Source organism: Nannospalax galili, unplaced genomic scaffold (assembly GCF_000622305.1).
Source record: "Nannospalax galili isolate Female #2095 unplaced genomic scaffold, S.galili_v1.0 scaffold1183, whole genome shotgun sequence".
NCBI lineage: Eukaryota > Metazoa > Chordata > Mammalia > Rodentia > Spalacidae > Nannospalax > Nannospalax galili.
In genome coordinates this window covers 119,579-141,081 of record NW_008350356.1, presented here as the reverse complement: position 1 = coordinate 141,081, position 21,503 = coordinate 119,579, and the positions used below count along the sequence as shown (strand labels likewise).

At 47.4% G+C, this 21,503-nt stretch overlaps 1 protein-coding gene across 1 annotated transcript; it reads left to right on the top strand.

Moving 5' to 3' along the window:
• Nucleotides 1–4,569: 4,569 nt before the first annotated feature.
• Plpbp (pyridoxal phosphate binding protein) lies at nucleotides 4,570–20,922 on the top strand. The gene is given in 10 exon segments (XM_029570683.1): nucleotides 4,570–4,668; nucleotides 4,670–4,795; nucleotides 8,532–8,639; nucleotides 8,716–8,751; nucleotides 9,312–9,387; nucleotides 11,902–11,997; nucleotides 13,296–13,430; nucleotides 14,978–15,120; nucleotides 16,252–16,350; nucleotides 18,189–20,922. Coding segments are annotated over 10 exon segments (1,014 nt in total). The 5' UTR covers nucleotides 4,570–4,605; the 3' UTR covers nucleotides 18,321–20,922.
• Nucleotides 20,923–21,503: the final 581 nt, after the last annotated feature.

Here is a 21,503-nt window from a genome sequence, read left to right as displayed (position 1 = left end):
GGTAAACCAGGAGTTCAAGGTCGTCTCATCCTCAGCTAAACAGCGAGTTTGAAGCTTGAGCTACATGAGATTCTGTCTCAAAAAACAAACAACAACAACAAAAAAAAACAAAATTGCTGTTTGTGTTGCTAATTTCAGTTTCTTAAAAACTAATTAAATGAATTTTGACTTGGGATTAGTGTTAGTGACTAAGCAAAGCAGATGCCTTCGGGAGCAGGTGTCTGTGCTAATGTACCTCCAAACTACCCTTTATTTTGAGTTAAACATTATGCCACAAACTGGGCATCCACAGAAATGTACCCTCCCAAAAATGCCTCCCCCATACAAACATGCAGGTTTCCATCCCCAAGGTCCTCACCTTCCCTTTGGTCAGGGACAGCATCATTTGGAAATGATTCTCCTGCTCTTCTTGCCAGCTGCAAGTTGTAAATTTTCACCCTTTTATGTGTTAGCCATGTCTGCTTTGGCTTTGCGTTCACCAGGATGCAAACTCACTGCATGACATTTGGACAGAATTTCCAAGAATTTCTGAAAACAGCCCCCAACATACTTTTGCCGTTTTGTATTATGTATGTATTAGAAATGGCATTTTCAGCAGTACGTATGCTCTACATCCTGAAGTATCAAATATTTAGTCAAGAGTGAAGTTTTTGGAGAAGGACTCAAGTTCCACCCATTCCTGAGGTGCTATTGGTGGTCAGTGGTTGCTAGAGGAAGGGGGTCATTTTTCTTGAGTGGTGGAGCCCCTGGCAAGTTGATGACATTCCAGTGAATAATCTCCACCTGTGCTCATGCAAGCAACATGGTTATACTCAGTGGGTCACAAGACAGACATGAAGGTAAGAAGGTGACTTGTTGGGAAGAAAAGGGGGTTCAGGGGAAGTGGGAGAAAGATGAGAGGTCAATGGGGGCCTTAAAACTGACCAAAATATATTATGTTGTATGAAACTGTAAAAGAAAAAAATTTAAAGCAATTTCTTCATTTAAAACAAGCACATGCATCTCATTAGTACCCATCTTTAATAAATGGTAAAGTTATATGTACACAAATTGTTTTAAGATAATTTTAAAAAAATATTTTATGTATTATTTTTATGTGTATGCATGCATTGCCTGCATGTAGGTAAGTGCACCCGTGTCGTGCAATGCCAGCGAGGACGGAAGAGACTGTGGATCTCCTGGAACTGGAGTTACAGACAGTTGTTAGCTGCCATGTGGGTGCTGGGACATGAACCCGGGCAAGAACAACCAGTGTTCTTAACCACTGAGCCATCTGTCCAGCCCTGATAATTTATATATTTTTAATATTACTGTTAATTTTTGTATATGAGTGTAATGCCTCCATGTGTGTAAGAACGCCCATGTTATGCAGTGCCCACAGAGGTCAGAAGAGGGCAGTGGATCCCCTGGAACTGGTTAGCCACCATGTGGGAGCTGGGAATTGAACCCAGATCCTCTGCAAGAGCAACCAGTGCTCTTAACGGCTGAGCCATATCTCCAGCCCTGTTTTAAGATAAATTTACAGTGCCTGGAAGATGGCTCAGTGGGTCAAAACACTTCCTGTGACTGCCTAATGACACGAGTGTAATTCTGGAACCCGTATAAAGATGGAATGAGAAAACTCATAGAGCTGTCCTCTGATCACCATGTGTATATATGACACACACCTGCACGACAAGAATAAAATAAAAATTTTAAAATAAGTCAATTATTTATAATCAGTATGTGATTACATACCTGCTTTATACACCTCTACTCCCTGGGTCCAGAAAAATTTCTCAGGCAAAAAGGAGACATAAGTGGAAAGTTTAAGACCTGACCTCAGGGCTAGAGAGCTGTTTCAATGATTAAAGATGCTTACCCATGCCAAAATGAAGACCTGAGTTTGGATCCCTTCACCCCCACCTGTAATCCAGTACTAAAGAGGCAGAAACTAGAAGATCCCTGAAGTTTACTGGCCATCCAGTCTAGCCACATTGGCAAACTCCAGGTTGTAGGACATCTGATATTGACCTCTGGCCTCCACACACATGCAGGCACACCTACCTGTACACACGCACACACGCACGCACACTTTAAAAACTGAAATGTATAAATGCCATATAGGAGGCTCTTTTGTGTGTGTGTGTGTGTGTGTGTGTGTGTGTGTGTGTGTTTGCTTGCATTTATGTACATGCAGTGCCCAAGGATTTCAGAAGGCGCATCAGGTCCCCTGAAACTGGAATTATGAATGGTTGTTAGCTGCTATGTGGGTGCTGGGAACCAAACCTGGGTCCTGTACAAGAGCAGCCAGTTCTTGTAGGAGTCAGTTCTTTCCTTCCATCATGTGGATTCTGGGTATCAAACTCAGGGCATCAGGATTGGTGGCAAGCATCCTTACCCCCTAAGCCATCTCTAAAATCTCATGCTCCTGTCCCTCCACACATCCCTTCACCATGACCCCTTTGTTCCTCTCACTTCCTGCTGACAGGGTCTTTCCAGCTGTGTCTCTACAGCAAATATCTCTGAGGTTCGTTCTATGACAGACTATCGTCATTTTCAAATTTTTCACTTTGGTGAAAGTAGCAATATTATCAAGTATAAAGACATTCTACTTGGACACAATTATTCCTAATGTCTTCGACAATCCTGTTTACAGATAATCCAGTCCCATGGACCATGGTAAAGGAGCAGAATTTTCCCCTAAAGAGTCTCTTACTACAATGATCTAAGAGCTCTTTTCTCAGAGCAGAGTATGTGCAACACCATCTTCCTTCCTGCGGTCTGCGGAGCACCCTGAGAGCAGCCTGAGAAGAGAGCCCCTTCTTCCCAGGGGCTGAGTAAGCCCTTCTACCTCAAGAAAACCTAGAGAAGACTCTAGCCCTTTCTCCAATGTGATAGTATCCCACTTCACTGAGTTAAATGTTTGAGAATCAGCAATGATTGCAGCCAAAGTAGTTTTTTTAAAATTCACCTCTATTTGAGCACAGCACCTAATGTCTCACTACCTGAATGTGAAATTTATTGTTGGACAGCACTACTTGATAGGTAAAAAGTTGGGAGTGGAGAGCGAGTGGATGGAGGAGACACCGAGGCACAGATAGAATTCTCAGTGGGATACAGCTTTATTTCGCACGGCACACATTTCCCTCTGGGAAGGGAAAGATGTCAGCCCACGGGTTGTGAGCTGGGACTTATATATGGGGGCTTTAGGGTGCAGAAGAGGGGTAGTGTTTGGGGGAAAAATCAGGCAGGGTGAAGCAGGAAAAGCAGGGCTTGTAAACCTGGATCCATTTAGTCTGCCAGGTAGGATCTGGGTCTGAAAGTGTTTACTTTTTCCCTCTTAAGATAAGAGAGAAGCTGTTGTGATAACCAGCTTCTAAAAGTCTCTGATTAACAGGTAGAATCTGCTTATCTTGTCTTTGGAGGTCAGAGGAAAGGCAGGCTGCTTCTCAGCAGAGTTTGTTTCCCTTGACTTCAAAGGCCAAGGTGCTTATCAGCTCAGTTCCCTTTTTCGGGCTCCAAAAGTCTGTAGGTCCCTGTTGGGGAGGGGGGAAGCTGCTACTGTTTGGAACCCTAATACTACTCACTGTGGTGTTCAGGCTTCTCATCAAAGTTATGACCACACTGCCACAAAGACTGTTTAATTCGGGAATTGGACTGTGTGATGAGCCCATGATAGACAACTAAGCCAGTTGTGCTCTCCTCTGACAACACTAGCCAAGGTGGCCCCTGACCACTTGAATTACAGACTAAATCGAAACTACACATGAGTTTCAAATGCTGAGCATGATTTTTAAAATAAATGTCTTATTTAGGTTTTCTATTGATGGTATATTGAGATCTTAACTTTGGATCTATTGGGCTAAACATCTGCCAAGTAGCTCATGCCTGTAACACCAGCAGGAAGCTGAGGCAGGAGGAAGCTATGAGTTCCAGGTCAGCCTGGGCAAAAGATCGTGTCTCAAAAAAACCAAAAAAGCAAATGCATGTGGATTGCATATTTCAACAGTCTAAGAAATGACAAAAGCCATGTAGTTGAATAATGTGTTTTGTCATCGTGGTCCCCCCACCCCCTTCAGTGCTGGGATTGAACAAACGGCTGGCCATATTAAACTCTTCCACTGAGCCACATCCCCAGCTCCTGCCATATCTTCAGAGCCTTTTATATCTCCTAACGGTTCCTCTCAAGAACCATATGACCTATGTCTCAATTCTAGCAGCTTCTAATCCCTGTCCTTGCACCAACACCGCTAGTGTACTGTTCTTAAACTCAGACTATGCAAACCTTGTAAACCACTTTTTGAAAGCCTGAGGGGTTTGCCTCAAAAATCCCAAGGAGGCTGCGGGGCCCAGCGTGGTGGCACACGCCCTTAGTCCCAGCACAGGCAGGCGGACATGAGATGGAGGCCAGCCTGGTCTACACTGCAAGTTCCAAGCCCGCTGGAGAGACCGGGAGACCGCGTCTCAAAACAAAAAGAAGCAAACATCCCTGGATGGTAGGGAACAGCAGCCGGAAAGAGCAGCGGGCTGAGCTGCCTATTCAGGATCCCGGCTCCTGCTAACGAAGTGAAGAGACCTCCCCAAGATGGCGCCGACCTCCAAGACGGAGCGAGAGTACTCTAGATGGCGAGCGGCGATTGGGCCTCGCAGGGAAGGGGAGGGGCCGGAAGGCGGTCTCAGGGTGCTGGGTTCTGGGCTCGGCGTCCTCCGGGGAATGTGGAAAGCTGGTGGTATGTCGGCCGAGCTGGGAGTAGGGTTCGCGCTGCGGGCAGTGAAAGAGCGCGTGCAGCAGGCCGTGGCGCGCCGGCCGCGGGTAAAGACCGTGGCTGGGGCAGGTGGGCGGGGGACGGCGGCCAGGCGAGGGCGGGTGGACGCCCAGGGCTGCTCGGATCTCCTCTGCCGCGGAAACGGGGCCGTGAGGGCCTGGAGGGCAGGAGCGGGTGGGGGTCTGGAGGAGGAGGAAGTCAGGGTCTGGAGAACAGCAGCTGGTGGGGGTCTGGAGGACAGGAGCTGGTGGGGGTCTGGAGGAGGAGCAGGTGGGGGCCTGGAGGACAGGAGCTGGTGGGGGTCTGGAGGAGGAGCTGGTAGGGGTCTGGAGGACAGGAGCAGGAGAGGGTCTGGAGGAGGAGCAGGTGGGGGCCTGGAGGACAGGAGCAGGTGGGGGGCTGGAGGACAGGAGCAGGAGAGGGTCGAGAGTAGGATCAGTTGGCGGCCTCGAGGACAGGAGCAGGAGAGGGTCGAGAGTAGGATCAGTTGGCGGCCTCGAGGACAGGAGCAGGAGAGGGTCGAGAGTAGGATCAGTTGGCGGCCTCGAGGACAGGAGCAGGAGAGGGTCGAGAGTAGGATCAGTTGGCGGCCTCGAGGACAGGAGCAGGAGAGGGTCGAGAGTAGGATCAGTTGGCGGCCTCGAGGACAGGAGCAGGAGAGGGTCGAGAGTAGGATCAGTTGGCGGCCTCGAGGACAGGAGCAGGAGAGGGTCGAGAGTAGGATCAGTTGGCGGCCTCGAGGACAGGAGCAGGAGAGGGTCGAGAGTAGGATCAGTTGGCGGCCTCGAGGACAGGAGCAGGAGAGGGTCGAGAGTAGGATCAGTTGGCGGCCTCGAGGACAGGAGCAGGAGAGGGTCGAGAGTAGGATCAGTTGGCGGCCTCGAGGACAGGAGCAGGAGAGGGTCGAGAGTAGGATCAGTTGGCGGCCTCGAGGACAGGAGCAGGAGAGGGTCGAGAGTAGGATCAGTTGGCGGCCTCGAGGACAGGAGCAGGAGAGGGTCGAGAGTAGGATCAGTTGGCGGCCTCGAGGACAGGAGCAGGAGAGGGTCTGGAGGAGGAGCAGGTGGGGGCCTGGAGGACAGGAGCAGGTGGGGGCCTGGAGGACAGGAGCAGGTGAGGGTCTGGAGGACAGGAACGGGTGGGGGTCTGGAGGAGGAGCAGGTGGGGGTCTGGAGGAGAAGGAAGTCAGGGTCTGGAGGACAGGAGCTGGTGGGGGTCTGGAGGAGGAGCAGGTGGGGGTCTGGAGGACAGGAGCAGCTGGGGGTCTGGAGGACAGGAGCTGGTGGGGGTCTGGAGGAGGAGGAAGTCAGGGTCTGGAGGAGGAACAGGTGGGGGTCTGGAGGAGGAGGAAGTCAGGGTCTGGAGGACAGGAATGGGCAGGCCAGAGTTTCAGGCAGCTGCTGTCAGGTGCCTGCCAGATCACAGGCACTTCAAAAAGATTGTTTTTCCTTTTGGTACTGCGCTGTTGTCCCCTCTTGGACTTTGTTATTAGACCCAAGCGGGTGTCTGCTTTTCTCCACGCAAATTAAACTATATGATGTGGAATGAGAAGTCAAAGACCTCACTGATCTAGTGTTTATTGTCTCAACTCAGAATGGTGCCTGAGGCAGAAGGCTGAGTTACATAGTCTTGTCTTTAAAGATTGTTTTTATGTGTATGAGTGTTTTGCCTGCATGTATGTGGGTGCACCCAGATGTGCAATGCTTGCAGAGGCCACAAAAGGGTGTGGATTACGTGGAACTAGAGTTAAGGACGGTTGTTAGCTGCAGTGTGGGTGCTGGGAACCAAACCCTGGTCTTCTGCAAGAGCAGCCAGTGCTCTCACCTGGCTACCTCTCCAGCCCGTAGTCTTTCTTACCTGCTGTCTTGTTACCTTGAACAAGTCCTATAACTGCGCTGACCCTCCATTTATTTATTTTAGTACTGCAGGCAGTGGGAGGAGCTTGGGATGCTCCCTTATGGCACTGATGGCCCCCGTTTCTCCAAAGAAAATTCTTGGGAGGCCCCTAATGCACATCATTCTGGGCAGTTCTTAGGGAGCTGGACTGCATATTCCACTTTGCTGTTTGGAAGCCATCAATTCATCAACATAATCATAGGACTTACAACACAGTCCCACAAGAGACTAGGAACGCAGCTCCTCCACAGAAAGCAAAGGGAGACTGTGCTATTTGTGTGGTTTCCTCAGCTCCTTGATGATGCTGTGGTTCTGTGAGAGCCTCAGACAGTGGTGGGGGGCCATAAAGACCCAGTTCTCTAAGAACAAAGGAATTTATGTTTTATTACATATGCAGGCTTACTATATATCCTTGACTGGCCCTGAGCTCACTGTATAGAACAAACTGGCCTAGAGCACACAGAGATCTTCCTGAGCACTGGGATTGAAGGCCAGCACCACCACGCCCAGCACAAGTGAGCCTATTGTTGGCTACAGCAGAAAGCTGGGAAACAGTTTTTGGTAGTGGATGTGGGGAGAGGTGGGATAAGTCTATTCTTGAATCCAGAATTGTTCCTGTCCCAGTGTCAGTTCTGCCTTTGGTTGGTTGAGTTATGGATTGAACAGTAAACTATATGTATTACCTCAGCTGAGTCTCAGAGTAAATGGAAGCATTGTTATTATATCAGCACTCTGGAGACAGGCAGATCTCTGAGATCAAAGCTAGCCTGGTCTACATAGCAAGTTGTAGGTCAACTGGGACTATAGGAAGACCCTGTCTCAAAAAAAAAGAGAGAAAGAGACGAGACCTGCCCCCCAAGTGAGTTTGCCAGCCGTTGACCTTGGGGTTTTAGAAGCTAGAAGTGACCTTCCTGCTAGTCAAAATGCTGCCTTCCCTTAATGAAGCGATTCTGTTGTGTTTTGTTGGAGCTCATTTTGTTGGTTTCTGGTGCTGGAGATGCAACCCAGGGAGGGCTTCATGAATGCTGTGACCAACACTCTACCACCGTGATGCTATACCCCCTGCCTAAAATGACATGATTCTTAATGTGTGTGATACAGCATATGAGTATGTGCTTGCCCACGTATGTGTGCGTGAAGCCAGAGGTCGTTCAGATCAGTGTCCTCTATCACTCTCAACTTTATGTTTTGAAGCACTGAACCTGGAGCTTGCCATCTTGGCTAGGCTGGTTGGTTGACCAGTGAACTCCTGGAATCCTTCTGGTTCTGCCCTCTGGCACTGGGGTTATGGGCATGTGCCATCACACCCACCTTTAATGTGGGTACTAGGGATCCAGGCTCAAGCCCTCATGCTTGCACAGCTAGCTAGCATTTTACCCACTGAGCCATTTCAGATTTTTTTTTTTAATCATTTTTATTTTATGTGTATGCGTGTATTGCCGCATGTAGGTAAGTGCACCCGTGTTGTGCACTGCCCGTGGAGGACGGAAGAGGCTGTCAGACCCCCTGGGACTGGAGGAACAGACAGCTGCCGTGTAGGTGCTGGGATTTGAACCCAGGTCTTCTGCAAGAACAACCATTATTCTTAACCACTGAGCCATCTCTCCAGCCCCCATTTCACAGATTCTTAAACCTCCATCCAACTTGGCATGTATGAGAATCATCTGGAGCACTTGTTACAGGAAATCCCTAGGGGAAGGATGTGGCTCAGTGTTAGAGCACTAGCATAATATTCCTAATACCCCGGGTTCCGTAACCGCCGCAAAACAAAAGAACAAGGAAAATGGACCTTGCCAGTGCCACATAGAGACCCATTCCGATCTATTCTGCAGATGTGTCTTACTTGTACTTTATTCCCTCACTCTGTAGCTCTTTCTCCCTTGACAGGATCTCCCAGCCATTCAACCACGGCTAGTAGCAGTCAGCAAAACGAAACCTGCAGACATGGTGATTGAGGCCTACGATCACGGCCAGCGCACTTTCGGAGAGAACTATGTAAGATTCCTCCCTCAAAGAGCCTTTTGTGACTCACCACCACCAGGCCCCTGACTTGTCTGTTCTTACTCTCTAGGTTCAGGAGCTACTAGAGAAAGCATCAAATCCCAAGGTGAGTGGACGTTGGAACTCTTTATTTTGTGTGTAACTCTTGCCTCTCTAGTTGAAAATTAGATCCGTGGTGGTGGTGTTTCTAGAACAGGAAATTGAACTAGGGATAGAAATTGTCCACTTTTCCCTTGAGCCCCAAATAATTCTCAGCTAGCTTCTCTGTATTCAGACTTTAATTTTCTCCTTTGTGACTGTTTACAAATGGTGATTTTAGGAGCTAGCTGTAGTCTTGAGATTGAAAGCATAAATCAAAAGGTGAGAGGTCTCTAGCTTAGTGGTAGAGTACTTGCCTTGAAAACAGAAATCAGATTCATCTCTAATGGGAGTTATCTGAAAAATTCAGTGAGTTGATGGGAACAAGGAAGGGAAACAGGGCAGAAGCCTTAGACTTTTCCCTAAGTGTCCTTTTGTCTCATTAGGAGACAGCTGAAGATGGAGTGGCAGTTTATCACACTTAAGGGACAGAGCAGAGCGTATCTCTGAAGCTCTCTGGGTGAGTGCAGGAGCCGCAAGGCTTCTGTAAATCTGAGTCACTGAGTCACAGTTACTTTTTCTCCTCAGATTCTGTCTTCGTGTCCTGAGATCAAGTGGCACTTCATTGGCCATTTACAGAAACAAAATGTCAACAAACTGATGGGTAAGATAAATCTCTTAAGTGTGGAGATAGAACTCCATCACTGTGTCATCCACCTTCTGTGTGAGACAGTAGCTTTTAGAACATACCCAGTTCATCATTTGTTGCCAGGCATGATGGTGCATGCCTTTAATCCCAGCACTCAGGCAGCAGAGGCAGGCAGATCTCTGTGAGTTCAAGGCCAGCCTGGTGTACATAGCAAGTTCCAGGCCAGCTAGGGCTACAGGGAGACCCTATCTCAAAAAAACCAAAAAAAAAAAAAAAAAGGAGGAGAGCTGTCAAGATGGCTGAGTGTAAAAGCACTTGCCATATAAGCCTGGTAATATGAGTTGATGAATTTGATCCTTGACTTTCCACAGTAGAAGGAGAAAACCAATTCCTATATGTTGGCACACATGCACCCTCATTCACATATATGCACCATACACAATAATAATAATACAGTTTTTTTGTTTGTTTGAGACGGTCTCCCTGTAGCCCCAGCTGTCCTGGAACTCACTATGTAGACCAGGCTGGCCTTGAATTCACAGAGCCGCCTGCCTCTGCCTCCTGAGTGCTGGGATTAAAGGTGTGCGCCACCACACCCGGAAATAATACAGTTTTTAAAAAGATATAAGGATTAAGACCTTTGTGGTCCCTGAGATCTAGAAGCTTTCCCAGACCTGCTTTGACACATCTCTGAACTCTGAGCAGAGAGGCTTCCTTATACAGCAGATGGTGATGAGCACAGAGAACACAACCAGTCAACCTGCAGAGAATAAGAAACTGCAGGCTGCTTATCCCTGAACAGGACAACCTGTATCAAATGTCTGCCCCCCAAGGCTCAGGGATTGTTGTAGAAGAGGGAGTGGAAAGATTGTAAGAGCCGGAGACCAGACAGCTGGTCAGTTACTCATATGAACTCAAAACAGTGGTGACAGCATGGACAAGTTCCATGCAAGCTCAAACCAGACAAACCCAGCAGAGACATGAGGAAGTGTGTACCAAACCCCACTATACCTGAGGAACTATTGGTAACTGATGGCTGCTGGGAGAGGGGAGAGTCAGCCTCATTTAAGGGTGAGACCCTTGGTAGGTTGACCAGGCTCCCGTGGATGGACCCACACTGAAGGGTATTTGGGAACATAACCCTAACAAGGGAGGAGGGGTTTGGTGTTGGGTAGGGGAGGTGCAGACACAGGAGGAGAGCTAAGTACGATTTTTAAAAAAATAAGGAAAGGAAAAATTGTGGGGAAAAAAAAGATAAACGGGTACCTCAGATTTGTTGTTCCCGCTCCCCTCCCAGGATCTAACACATGCTAAGCAAATTTTCTGCCGCTGGACTGTATCCCCAACCCACCTTTTATTTTGTGATAAGCAGGGTCTCACTAAGCTACTCAAGCTAATCTTGAACTTACTTTGTAACCCAAGCAGCCCTCGAACTTTTATCCTCTTGCCTCAGCCTCCTAAGTAGCTCTGTCTTGTCTGAGCGTAGAAGTCTAGTAAGTTCTTTTGTTCTTGAAATGAAGTCTCGTGTAGCTCATATTGGCCTCAGACTCAGTGTCCAGCTGAAGATGACTTTGAACTTGTGGTTCTCCTACTTCTTCCTCTTAAGTGCTAAGCTGGCAGGCGTGCGCCACCACAATGGTTTGTGGAGTGCTAGCGATAGAACCCTTACTAATGAGCCACGTACTTGGCCCTTTTTTTGGGGGGGGGTTAAAAGCTAAGAACAGATTGTTTACAAAAGGCCACAGAAATATGGCACTGGAGAGAAAAGGCAGTGGTTAAGGGCACTGGCTGCTCTTGCAGAGGACTGGGGTTCAATTCCCAGTACCCACATGGTGGCTGACAACCATTTGTAACTCCAGTCCCAGGGGAATTTGATGCCCTCTTCCGACCTGCACAACACAGGTACAGTTAAATACTTGCAGGCAAGGCACATACACATAAAAGAATAATTAATAAAATATTTTAAAAAACAAAAGGTCACAGAGAAATACAAAATAAGTTCTGCTTCTCTCATCAGATTTGTCAAAGGAAAAAATTGCCCAGAGATTGTCACAAAGATTCTAAAGTGGTAGGACCTGGCTGGGGTGTCACTTTAGCATGTCGGGGCCCAGAGTTTGCTCTCCAGCAGCATAAAAAGTAAAGAGATGATGGACTCCAAATGCATTAGACCAAGTCACAAGCTTGTGTTTGCTGGTTTTGTAAACTTGGTTAAACTGTTTGCACCTCAGTTTTCCCTTCTCTGTGGATATAATGGTGCTTTTGAGCTGTGGTAGAGATTACAAGAAACAGTGCTGGCCAGGCACAGTGGCACATGCCTGCAGCTGTTCAGGAAACTGGTACAGGAGACTCTAGCGAGGCCCTGTATTTGTTAATCTGTTTCTGTGATAAAATGCCATAGAAGCAACTGAAGGAAGAAAGCAATTTGGGCTTAGAGCTCAGGGAGTCCGTCATGGTGGGGACGGCATGACAAAGGCATGGCTGGGAGGCAGGGGCAGGAAGCTGACCAAGCACATTTTCATCCACACACAGGAAGCAGAGAGGAAACGAAGTGGGCATCGCTACAGACCCTCAAAGCCAGCCTGCCCCCAGGGACATACTTCTTCAGGAAGGCTCCACCTCCTAAAGGTTCTATGACCTCCTCAAACGGCACCACTAACTGGGGATGGAGCGGTGGACTACAGGAGCCCGCAGGGGACACTTCTCATTGAAACCATTACAGGCCCTGTCTCACAAAAAGAGGGAATAATGCAGGCCGGAGGTAGCAGCCCAGTGGCAGAGCACTTGCCCCTCATACACAAGGCCCTGGGTTCAGGACCCACATAGAAGAAAGAAGTAAAGGAGGGAGAGAGTTTGCAGACCTCTGTGAGGTTTCTTCATGCAGTACAAGTAAGCAGGGAGTTACTTCTGTTGAGATCGTTCTTTAGCTGAGGCAAGATTAATAGTTCTTAATAAAGGAAAACGCTGCTTTTTAAGATTTGTCAATGTATACAAATGTCAGAGTTAATCAAGTAGATTTCCAAAGTAGCTGTGGAATGTGATACCTGCGTGTTAAAGAGAATGAGAGATGAGCCAGGCATGGCGGCACACGCCTTTAGTCCCAGCACTCAGGAAGCAGAGGCAGGCGGATCTCTGTGAGTTCAAGGCCAGCCTGGTCTACATAGTGAGTTCCAGGTCAGCTGGGGCTACAGGGAGACCCTGTCTCAAAAAAAGAAAAAAGAGAATGAGAGATGAAGAAATAAAAAATAAAAAAAAAAAAAGCTATTAAAGGGGGCTGGAGAGATGGGTCAGCAGTTAAGAGCACTGGCTGCTCTTACAAAGTACCTGGGTTCGATTCCCAGCACCCACATGGCTGCTAACAACCATCAGTAACTTCAGTTCCAGGGGATTCAGATGCCCTCTTCTGACTTCCACAGTCATTGCACAGATTGCACAGATACACATAAAACAGTTTTTTTAAAAAGGAAAGAAGTGGCTTTGATGATTTCAGTGTCTCACTGAGCATGTAGTATGGACTGTTCAGATAACCTTGTCAAATAAGAAGACTCTGTCCCAGAAAGTGTAAGATGTGGTAATACCCATGCAGGGCAGCGTGTCGACTTCCACTGCCTAGTCTCTCATTTGACCTCTTTCTCTGTTTGAACTGAGACATAATTAGATCATGCCATTCAGAATCTCAGTTACCAGCTTACTTGAAGTGTCTGGGTACATATGTTGGCTGATAGTGCTTCCCTCACTCATCTTTGCTGATGAGGTGGGGATTATCTAACTTTGAGTTTCATATCCAGTAAAACTTCTCATGTTATGAGCTTTAACTTTCTCTCTTCCTGGGACATTTTCCCCTCTACCAGATCAGAGGTTTGCTGCGTGTTACCTGCTGCAGTGGGGTGAATGAAGGGTACCAGCTTGCCTCGTTCTCATTACAGCTGTCCCCAACCTCTTCATGCTGGAAACAGTAGACTCTGTGAAGCTGGCAGACAAAGTGAACAGTTCCTGGCAGAAGAAAGGCTCTGCTGGAAGGTTGAAGGTCATGGTCCAGATTAACACCAGTGGAGAGGAGAGTGAGTGGCCAGACCTGGTCCCTGAGAGGCTGAAGCTCAGGGAGAACAGCACACATGCATCTGACAGATGAGGTTATTAGAAGTTCCGGCCGTTTAGTATGCTGCTTCGTTGTGATCTAGCAGTGTAACGATACTCAAGCCAACCCAATTAATTCTTTAATACACCATGATTTGTTAGGTCTTGATTTGGGGTAATAGGAGAAATCAAAAGGAGATTATAACTTTGATGTCCTGAAAATCCCCAGAGGTCAGCATTGCTCCTGAAAGGGATGTAAAGTTGCACACATAATGCTTCTTAGGTCTCAGAAAAATAGAAGAAAAACTGCTGAGCACCAGCTGGTGAACTGCAGAGGAGCATGGCCTTTGGCTTCAGACAAACGTGTTTAAGCCTCACCACACCACTTTCTAGCTTTGGAACTTGGGGTAGGTTGTCTAACCTTTCAATACCCACGTTTCCTTATTTACAAAAGGGTATGGCAAGGATTGAATACAGGGGCCACGGCACGCCTGTGAATACAGACCCTGGACATCTCACTCGTTTGCTTTTTGTTGGAGTGAATGTTTGAAAGACTTGCTTACACCGATCTAAGCACCATCTTGTAGTAGATCTCAGCATGAAGAAGTTCAGTAGAGGTACCTGCTTTCCAGATTTGTCCTGTAGTCAGGCTGCCTGGTTCAAATCTCAGGTCCACAGCTCTAGTTGTGTGTCTTGGAGAGCTGCTTAGCCTCTGCCTGTTTTCTTTAAAGACTGGCACTAGTAAGAGGATTTACAGAGTTACTGCAGGAAATGAAAAATCTCAGGGCTAGCACGAGTGTTCGGTAGATTCTAACAACTTACCGTTACTGTGTTATGTGTGTTCCCTGACTATGATACATTGCAGACTATAGATTTAAAATCAACTTCCAATTATCTTTATTACTTTTTAGACAATTAACTGTGATTTGCCTTAATAACTAAGTGAAAGTTTCTGCCACCTCCATTTGATAAATGGGGCAAAGCAGTTCCTTAAACTGCAGAACAGATAATCATTTGTTGCAGGCTCCTCCAACCGTTCTTTCTTAACTGGTAAGTTAAACTTTGTTAAAGCCAAAAGTACTTAACTTGTGTAAATACTCTAATTTTTGCAATTCTATTAATAAATCAATAAGGCCACAACAATATTAGATTTAGAAACAGTTTTGAGGTTTATCTGGGATTTTGACCATATGGATCTCCCTGGTGTCACCAAAACATACAAGACTTTTCTTTCCGTCTCCCTTAGTCATTCTCAACTAAAACCTTGAGGTGCAGAGAGTAGGGCGTGGCTGAGTTCCTAGGCTGTGCAGAACTAGGGGTTCACTCTCCAGCACTAAAGAAAAGTACAGTAAAATCATGAGCTGGAGTACAGAGAATCTAATTTGTAGTTCTGTCCTTGAGGCATCTATAACCTGACGAGAAGAGTAACAACTAGGGAAGGCTTCCCATACAAAGCTACTCTCTGAGGCCTTAGAAGTTGCTTCCTGCGTTCTTCCTCCGAGGGTCACCATTTGCTTCCTGTTTTGTAAAGGTAAATATGGTGTTCCACCTTCAGAGACCATAGCCGTGGCAGAGTACATAAAGTCCAATTGTCCCAGCCTGGAGTTCGTGGGGCTGATGACCATTGGAAGCTTTGGACATGATCTTAGTCAAGGACCAAACCCAGACTTCCAGGTACTGTCAAAGAAGCATGATGGGGCTGTAGGAGCTGTCTCTGTCCTGTCTAGTGCCTAAGTTTGAGCCCAGCGCCGTGGGGGTATAGCAGCATCGTGCTTGTAGGGCTGGCTGTGTGGTCTGCTTCACCAGGAAAGACCATCAGACAAAGTTTTGTCAGATGAAAGTCATTTACTGGCCAGGGATACTACCCAAGGGTGTTGGAACCCAAGCGTGTAGCACTGAGCCTTCTCTAGGGTAGGCTTTTCTGCAAAGAGACCATAACCTGGGGTGAAAAGCTTAAGTTCCCAAGCTTACAGGTGGAGCATCCCTTAACAGTTTCTATTAAGCAACAATTACTATTTTGCAAAAGCAAGCCAAGCATAACCTACAGAAGCCATGAATCTGCAGTTAGCAGGTGCTTTCCAGGACACGCTGACCTGTTCCCAAGACAACCAGCGTTCAGCTGACACGTGTTCCCATACCCTGGGCCAACTGCCTCATAATTTCAACCTAGTTTAACATGGCGTAGATGTGGTCAAGAAGGTGCCCTATTACAGTAACTTCAAGGACATCCCAGACAACCCTCTGCTGGACTCTTCTCATAGAAGAAGGAAGAGTATGCGTCCAGACACCTTCGACCTCCCTCAGCTCAGTTTTAGCTTGGCTGAAACGCAGTTTTCAGAGGGAGCTTTTCCTTTCTAGTGACTGACAGTTTTCATTTTCATTGTTGTTGGGCTTGTTCAGTTTTGTTTTTAGGATGGTTTGTGTGTCCTCTCCCCATCTCCCACCCCCCAAGTGCTGGGGATAGAACCTAGGGTCTCCCATGCTGTGTGAGCACTCTAACCCTGAGCCCTGAAAGTTTTCGTGGAAGTTGGGGATGTTGCTAAAAGCAACGTGGCAAAGATTACAGACCTCAGAATCATAAAGAATAAAGAATCATAAGATGTTTATGTTTTCATTTTGATGGGTTTGGTTTGGTTTGGTTTGGTAGCCAGAATTACCCTATGTAGCCCAGGCTGGCCAACTCAGGATTCTCCGGCCTGTTCTCCCCATACTGCAGGCGTGCCCTACAACACCCAGCAGATCAGCCAGTTCTCAGCATCGGTGGAGAGGGCAAGAATAAACTGCTGACGCTTGTGTTTCTGTCAGGTGTTACTGTCCCTGCGGGAGGAGCTGTGTAAAAAGCTCGGCATTGCTGTGGACCAAGTTGAGCTGAGCATGGGCATGTCCATGGACTTCCAGCATGCTGTAAGTGCACTTCCAGGTACCCACTTCTGCCTGCAGGGTAGGGCGCGAAGGGCTGGAACAGGAATGGGGTTTCAATGTGGAAATCTTTGAAATGTCATCCTAGTAACAGCAGAGTCACCATGCTTCACAGTTGTTGACATTTCTCCTCCCCCCCCTTTGCTCCTTTTAAAGGTGAAATTTATAGAGATTACAGTCTGATAATTAAAACTCAAATGTAATTCCCTATATGTAATCTAAAGGCAAATTAAGTTACAGGCTGAGGGTGTAGCTTAGGGTTTAGTATGTGTTAGATCTCGGGTTTGGTCTCCCAGCATCTTCCTTCCAAAAAAGAATGTGTAAACTAAGATTTTTCTGCTTTTTTTTTTTTTGTCTTTTTGAGACAGGGTCTCCCTGTAGCCCCAGCTGGCCTGGAACTCACTGTTTAGACCAGGCTGGCCTTGAACTCACAGAGATCTGCCTGCCTCTGCCTCCCAAGTGCTGGGACTAAAGGCATGTGCCACCATACCTGGCTGTAAACTAAGATTTTTTTAAAGGCATTTCATTTTGTAAGTGCAAGGGCTACATGACAGTAAATATAAGTTGATACCAAGTACTATGGTTAGCAACTCACATACCTGAGTTTTTCCAATAGTAACAGCCAGGTGTGGTGGCGTATCGCTGTAATCCCAGCCCTCAAAAGGCAGAGGCAGGAGGTTTACTATGAGTTTGAAGCCAGCCTGGTCTACATAGCAAGTTCTAAGCCAGTCAGGGCTACATAGTGAGACCCTAAAGCCATGTGTGGTGGTGCACATGCCTTTGATCCCAGTAGTTGGGAGACAGATGCAAGTGTATCTCTGTGAGACTGAGGCCAGCCTGGTCTACTGGCAAGAATCAAAGTATAAAATTGCATTTCTGGAATATCATATATATTAAAACTGTAAAAGTTCTTTATAAGTAAAGTAAGATTGGGTTCTCTGCCCAGGTAACTACAGGGGATTTTTTCCAGTTTGCCTGACAGTGGTCCATCGGACAGGCACGTGGGCTCTTGGCTCTGTCCCACACACTTTTATTTCCCCCATCACTGGTCCCATGCAGCTAAATCCCATTGAACTCCAGTAAAACCAAGGAAATCGTTACTTCTTTTGGTTTTGGGAACATTTTGTTTTGTGGTTTTTTTGTGATAGGGTCTCACTTTTTAGCTCTGACTGGCCTAGAACTTGCCAGGGTGGCTTTGAACTCACAAGCTGCCTCTGCCTCCACAGTGTAGGGATTAAAGGCGTGTGCCGACCCGATTTACCTTCCTCAGTGCTCCTGCCTCAAGACCACCTGTCCCGCCTTCAGCTACACCTCAGCTGCTCCTCAGGAACCAACTGGACAGGGCATCAGCACAAGCTACAAACTCCTGTTTTAAATCCCCTCCTCAAAGATCACCCCACACCTACCACCCTCTCCAAGGCTCAGGGACTTTTGCAGAAGAGGTTGGCCCAAAGAACCTAAGAGTAAGGGCGGAATGTTAACTGGAAGTGTACTCCGACCACTAGGCCGGCAAGCTCTGGTCAAACCTTCCCATGCTCATCAAGGAGTCAAGGAGGGAGTCAGTTACCCCTCCCACCCAGTCAGTCAACCTTTGCTACATGTGGGGGAGGGGCTGAGGATATATAAGCCGAGAGAACACCAGGAAGCATCTCTCTCGCAATTTTCTGTGGCTGTCAGGAAGTCACAGTGTCTATATTTGAGTGTGGACTTTCCAGTGCAGTCATAAATGGGGGACACCCGCTCCTCTGTAAATAAACCCCCACCTTTTGCTCTGTTAAAAAATAAACTGCTTCTCAGTGCTTTTTTTTTTTTTTTTCCCACAGATTGAAGTAGGATCTACAAATGTCAGGATAGGAAGCACCATCTTTGGAGAGCGGGATTACTCAAAGAAACCTGCCCTAGACAAGACCACAACAGACCTGAAGGCCTCGGCACCGGTGGCCCAAGAACAGTGAGCCGGGCAGCCAAGAGGACAACTATGCACCAACCTAGGTTTTCATTTTGATGTTCGCAGGTTCGAACCCAATCACACTGTTCTGTGATTGTGTAGAGCGCTGAGGTGTGCCTATGTTGGTGGAAGCCCCTGTGCTTAGCCTCGGATCTAGGAAGCTCACTTCAAGCGGTGGCTTGGGATTGCATTTAAGGAGTCCAGAGATTTCAGGACAGATACCAAATCAGCAGCAGAGAATTAAGATCAACTGACCTCTTCCTGAGAGCACCCACCAACCCATGAGAGCATTGCCCAGAGTGTCTTCTGGGCTGCTGCCTATAATGGAGGCATCTCGTGAGGGCCTCCCATTTGCCATCCCACTAGTAGGTTTCCCTGCAGCTGCTTCCTACAAGTCCCATGGACGTCACGTTACCGCTCTGTTTCCTCCCTAACCAGCAGGTGTGGAAGGTCGTCTTTGCTCTGGGACTGGAGTCCACTTCAGGCCGTGCCTCTAGACACAGCTTCACTGTGATCCTGACCCTGAAATTCCAGAGTCACTCTTTTGACGCTTGGGCCTCCTGACATCTTGCTGAGGAGGAGGACTGAGCTTTTTCCTCTAGGATTGTAGTGATGGGAAGTGAATGGCATTTCTTCTCTACCATGATCCTTTTCTGGTGGTTTTTGTTTTTATTTTTAGCAAAGCCCAGTGCTTAGGGATGAAAGGCTTCAAAGCCAGTTCAGGCACATGGTATCAACAAGGCCTTGCTTTGCTTTTCCTGAGAAGCTTTTTCCAGGAGCATCAGTCACCTCCCCACTATACATATAAGCCTGAATTTTACAACTCTGTTCATAATGTAGCAAGATCTTCAAAAACCAGAAAGCATCTGGGCATAGCACACACCTGTGATTCTGGCACTTGGTAAGTGCAAGCAGGAGGACCAGTGGTTCAAGGCCATCCTTAGCCACATAGTGAGTACAAGGCTAGGTTAGGGCTAAATGAGACCCTATCTTTAAAAAAAATTAAACCAGAAAGTGATTCTCCCATAATCAACAGATAATAATAGTGACAGGTAGTTTCGGTATGAGCTATTATTTTCGGACAGGTTTTTCTCTTGCTTACTCAAGCCTGGTCTTCAATTTTATGACAAAGCTTCTCAGAACACGCTGCTACTACTGAATGTAATTTTACAAGACACCCACGATTCTTGTACTTTCAGTCAAAGCTGGTGTTTGAGAATCTCTTCAATAAAAATGTGAGTTTGAATGATACCATCTGTGCCAACTACAAAGCAATTAAAATTTATTTTTATGACCTCGTGCAGTGAGTGACTATAACAGGAGGGGCCTTGGACCTGGCAGGAGCAGCCTGTTGCTTATTTGGCATCATGCCATCCTGGCTTTGGGGAGGCCGTTCCTTGGGTCACAGATCAAAGCCACACCATGTATGCAGAAAGGTTCTGAACTTCAAGGGCAAGAACATGTCTTGGTAGGGTGTGGTATCACACCTATAGTCCCAACACATGAGGATGGCTGGTTTGAGGCCAGCCAGGCTACGTAGCCAGTTTCTGACCAGTGAGATTTTATAGCAGACCCTGTCAAAAAAAGAAAGAATGGAAGTGTTGGCATGTTAGGGGTTAAAAGGAGGCTACCACCTGCTGCACGGAGCTCTTTTGATGGCCTCTAGGTGGCAACATTGGCCAACTGAAGCGCACAGTGGGCTCCACTGTGGGCACTTGCTGTGGTCCACTCCTGGTTTAGTCTCTCCTAATGGGGATGAATGGACACAGAATGATTCTCCTAAGTGCACATGGACTTGTAGACGCACGGGTTCTTTCAGCAGCCTCACTACCATGCTGCTCAGATGAGGGGTCTGAGGGTGGTTCTGAATCCCTTGGGAAAAGTGAAATGGTGAAGCCATAACAGATCTCCCGGCTTGTGCCTGGGCATGAAGAACAGAGGAGACAAGCCAGGAGAGGCTGAAGTCCAGAAGGAAGCCAGAGTGCGCATCCAGCATCAGGGGGCGCTCTCATCAGGAAAATTTAGGCCAGGCTCAGAGACAGGTTTTTTGTGAGGCAGCTGGTTGGGTTACTCCCAGGTTTTTATGACAGCATCAGGGCAAGTTTCCTGAGTGAAAACAGCATGCTTCCCAGACTCAGACCCAGCCACGCAGTAGCATCTCCCTGCCTCCTGTCCGTGCCCTGGGTTCCCATGTGTCCTGAAGCCAGTGTCAGGTTTGAGAGGCTGAGGGCCCTCCAGGCCAAAGGATTTGGTCTCTTGGGAAGTCCCTTATAGATTCTTGCACATAGATACACATCCATGACACTGGCAATAGAACCCAGGTCCTGGTGCATATAAGGAGTGCTGCTTGGCCTTACTATGTTTTTCTTAAAGTTTTTATTAGCATGTATTACTTATGTAGTAATGTGCTTGCTTGTGACAGCCCAGCACGTATATAGCATGTATTTTGATCGTATTCCCCTCCATGACCCTCTTGTCCTCTGCTCCTGCTCATCCGCTCTTCCCAACTGGCCCCCTTCCCCTCGTCGTTTTTTCATACTACGTTCTTAAAGCAACCGCTTCATAACATTGTACCCCGACCCTTTTTTTTAAACATTCATAGCCTGTAAGCCCTCTTCCTGTAGTCTCTCTTTAATCTGTGTGTGTGTGTGTGTGTGTGTGTGTGTCTGCAAGTATGTTCCTGTGTGTGAGTGGGAATGTGCACTTGCCAGTGCATATGTGTGAAGGTCAGAGGATGGCCTCCAGTGTCCAGTCCACTCCTTAACACCTTGTTGAGATAGGATCACTGTTGCTCAGAGCTCTGTGTTCTGCTGGCCCCCCAGGCTTCCACAGATCCTCATGTCCACCTCCCACCTTGCTGTACGTGTGCTGGGACTACAGACATGCTACTAGGCCCAGCTTTACAGGGGTTCTGGGGATTTGAACAAAGGTCTTCAAGCTTGCATAGTGTGTGCTTTATCAACTGAGCTGTCTCCTGAGCTCTGTTCTCATGACAGCTGGACAGGTATTTTAGGCTATTTGTCAGTATCCCTTTGTGGACCCAGCACTGAGGCTGAGAGTGGACAAACCCCTCCTCTATGATCAAAGCAAACTGGTGGCAAGGCTTAAAGTCAAGATTGACAGGACTATCTCTGGCTTTTTGAGTGCTGAGAATGGAACACTAGGTACCTCTGCAGGCACTCTACCACCG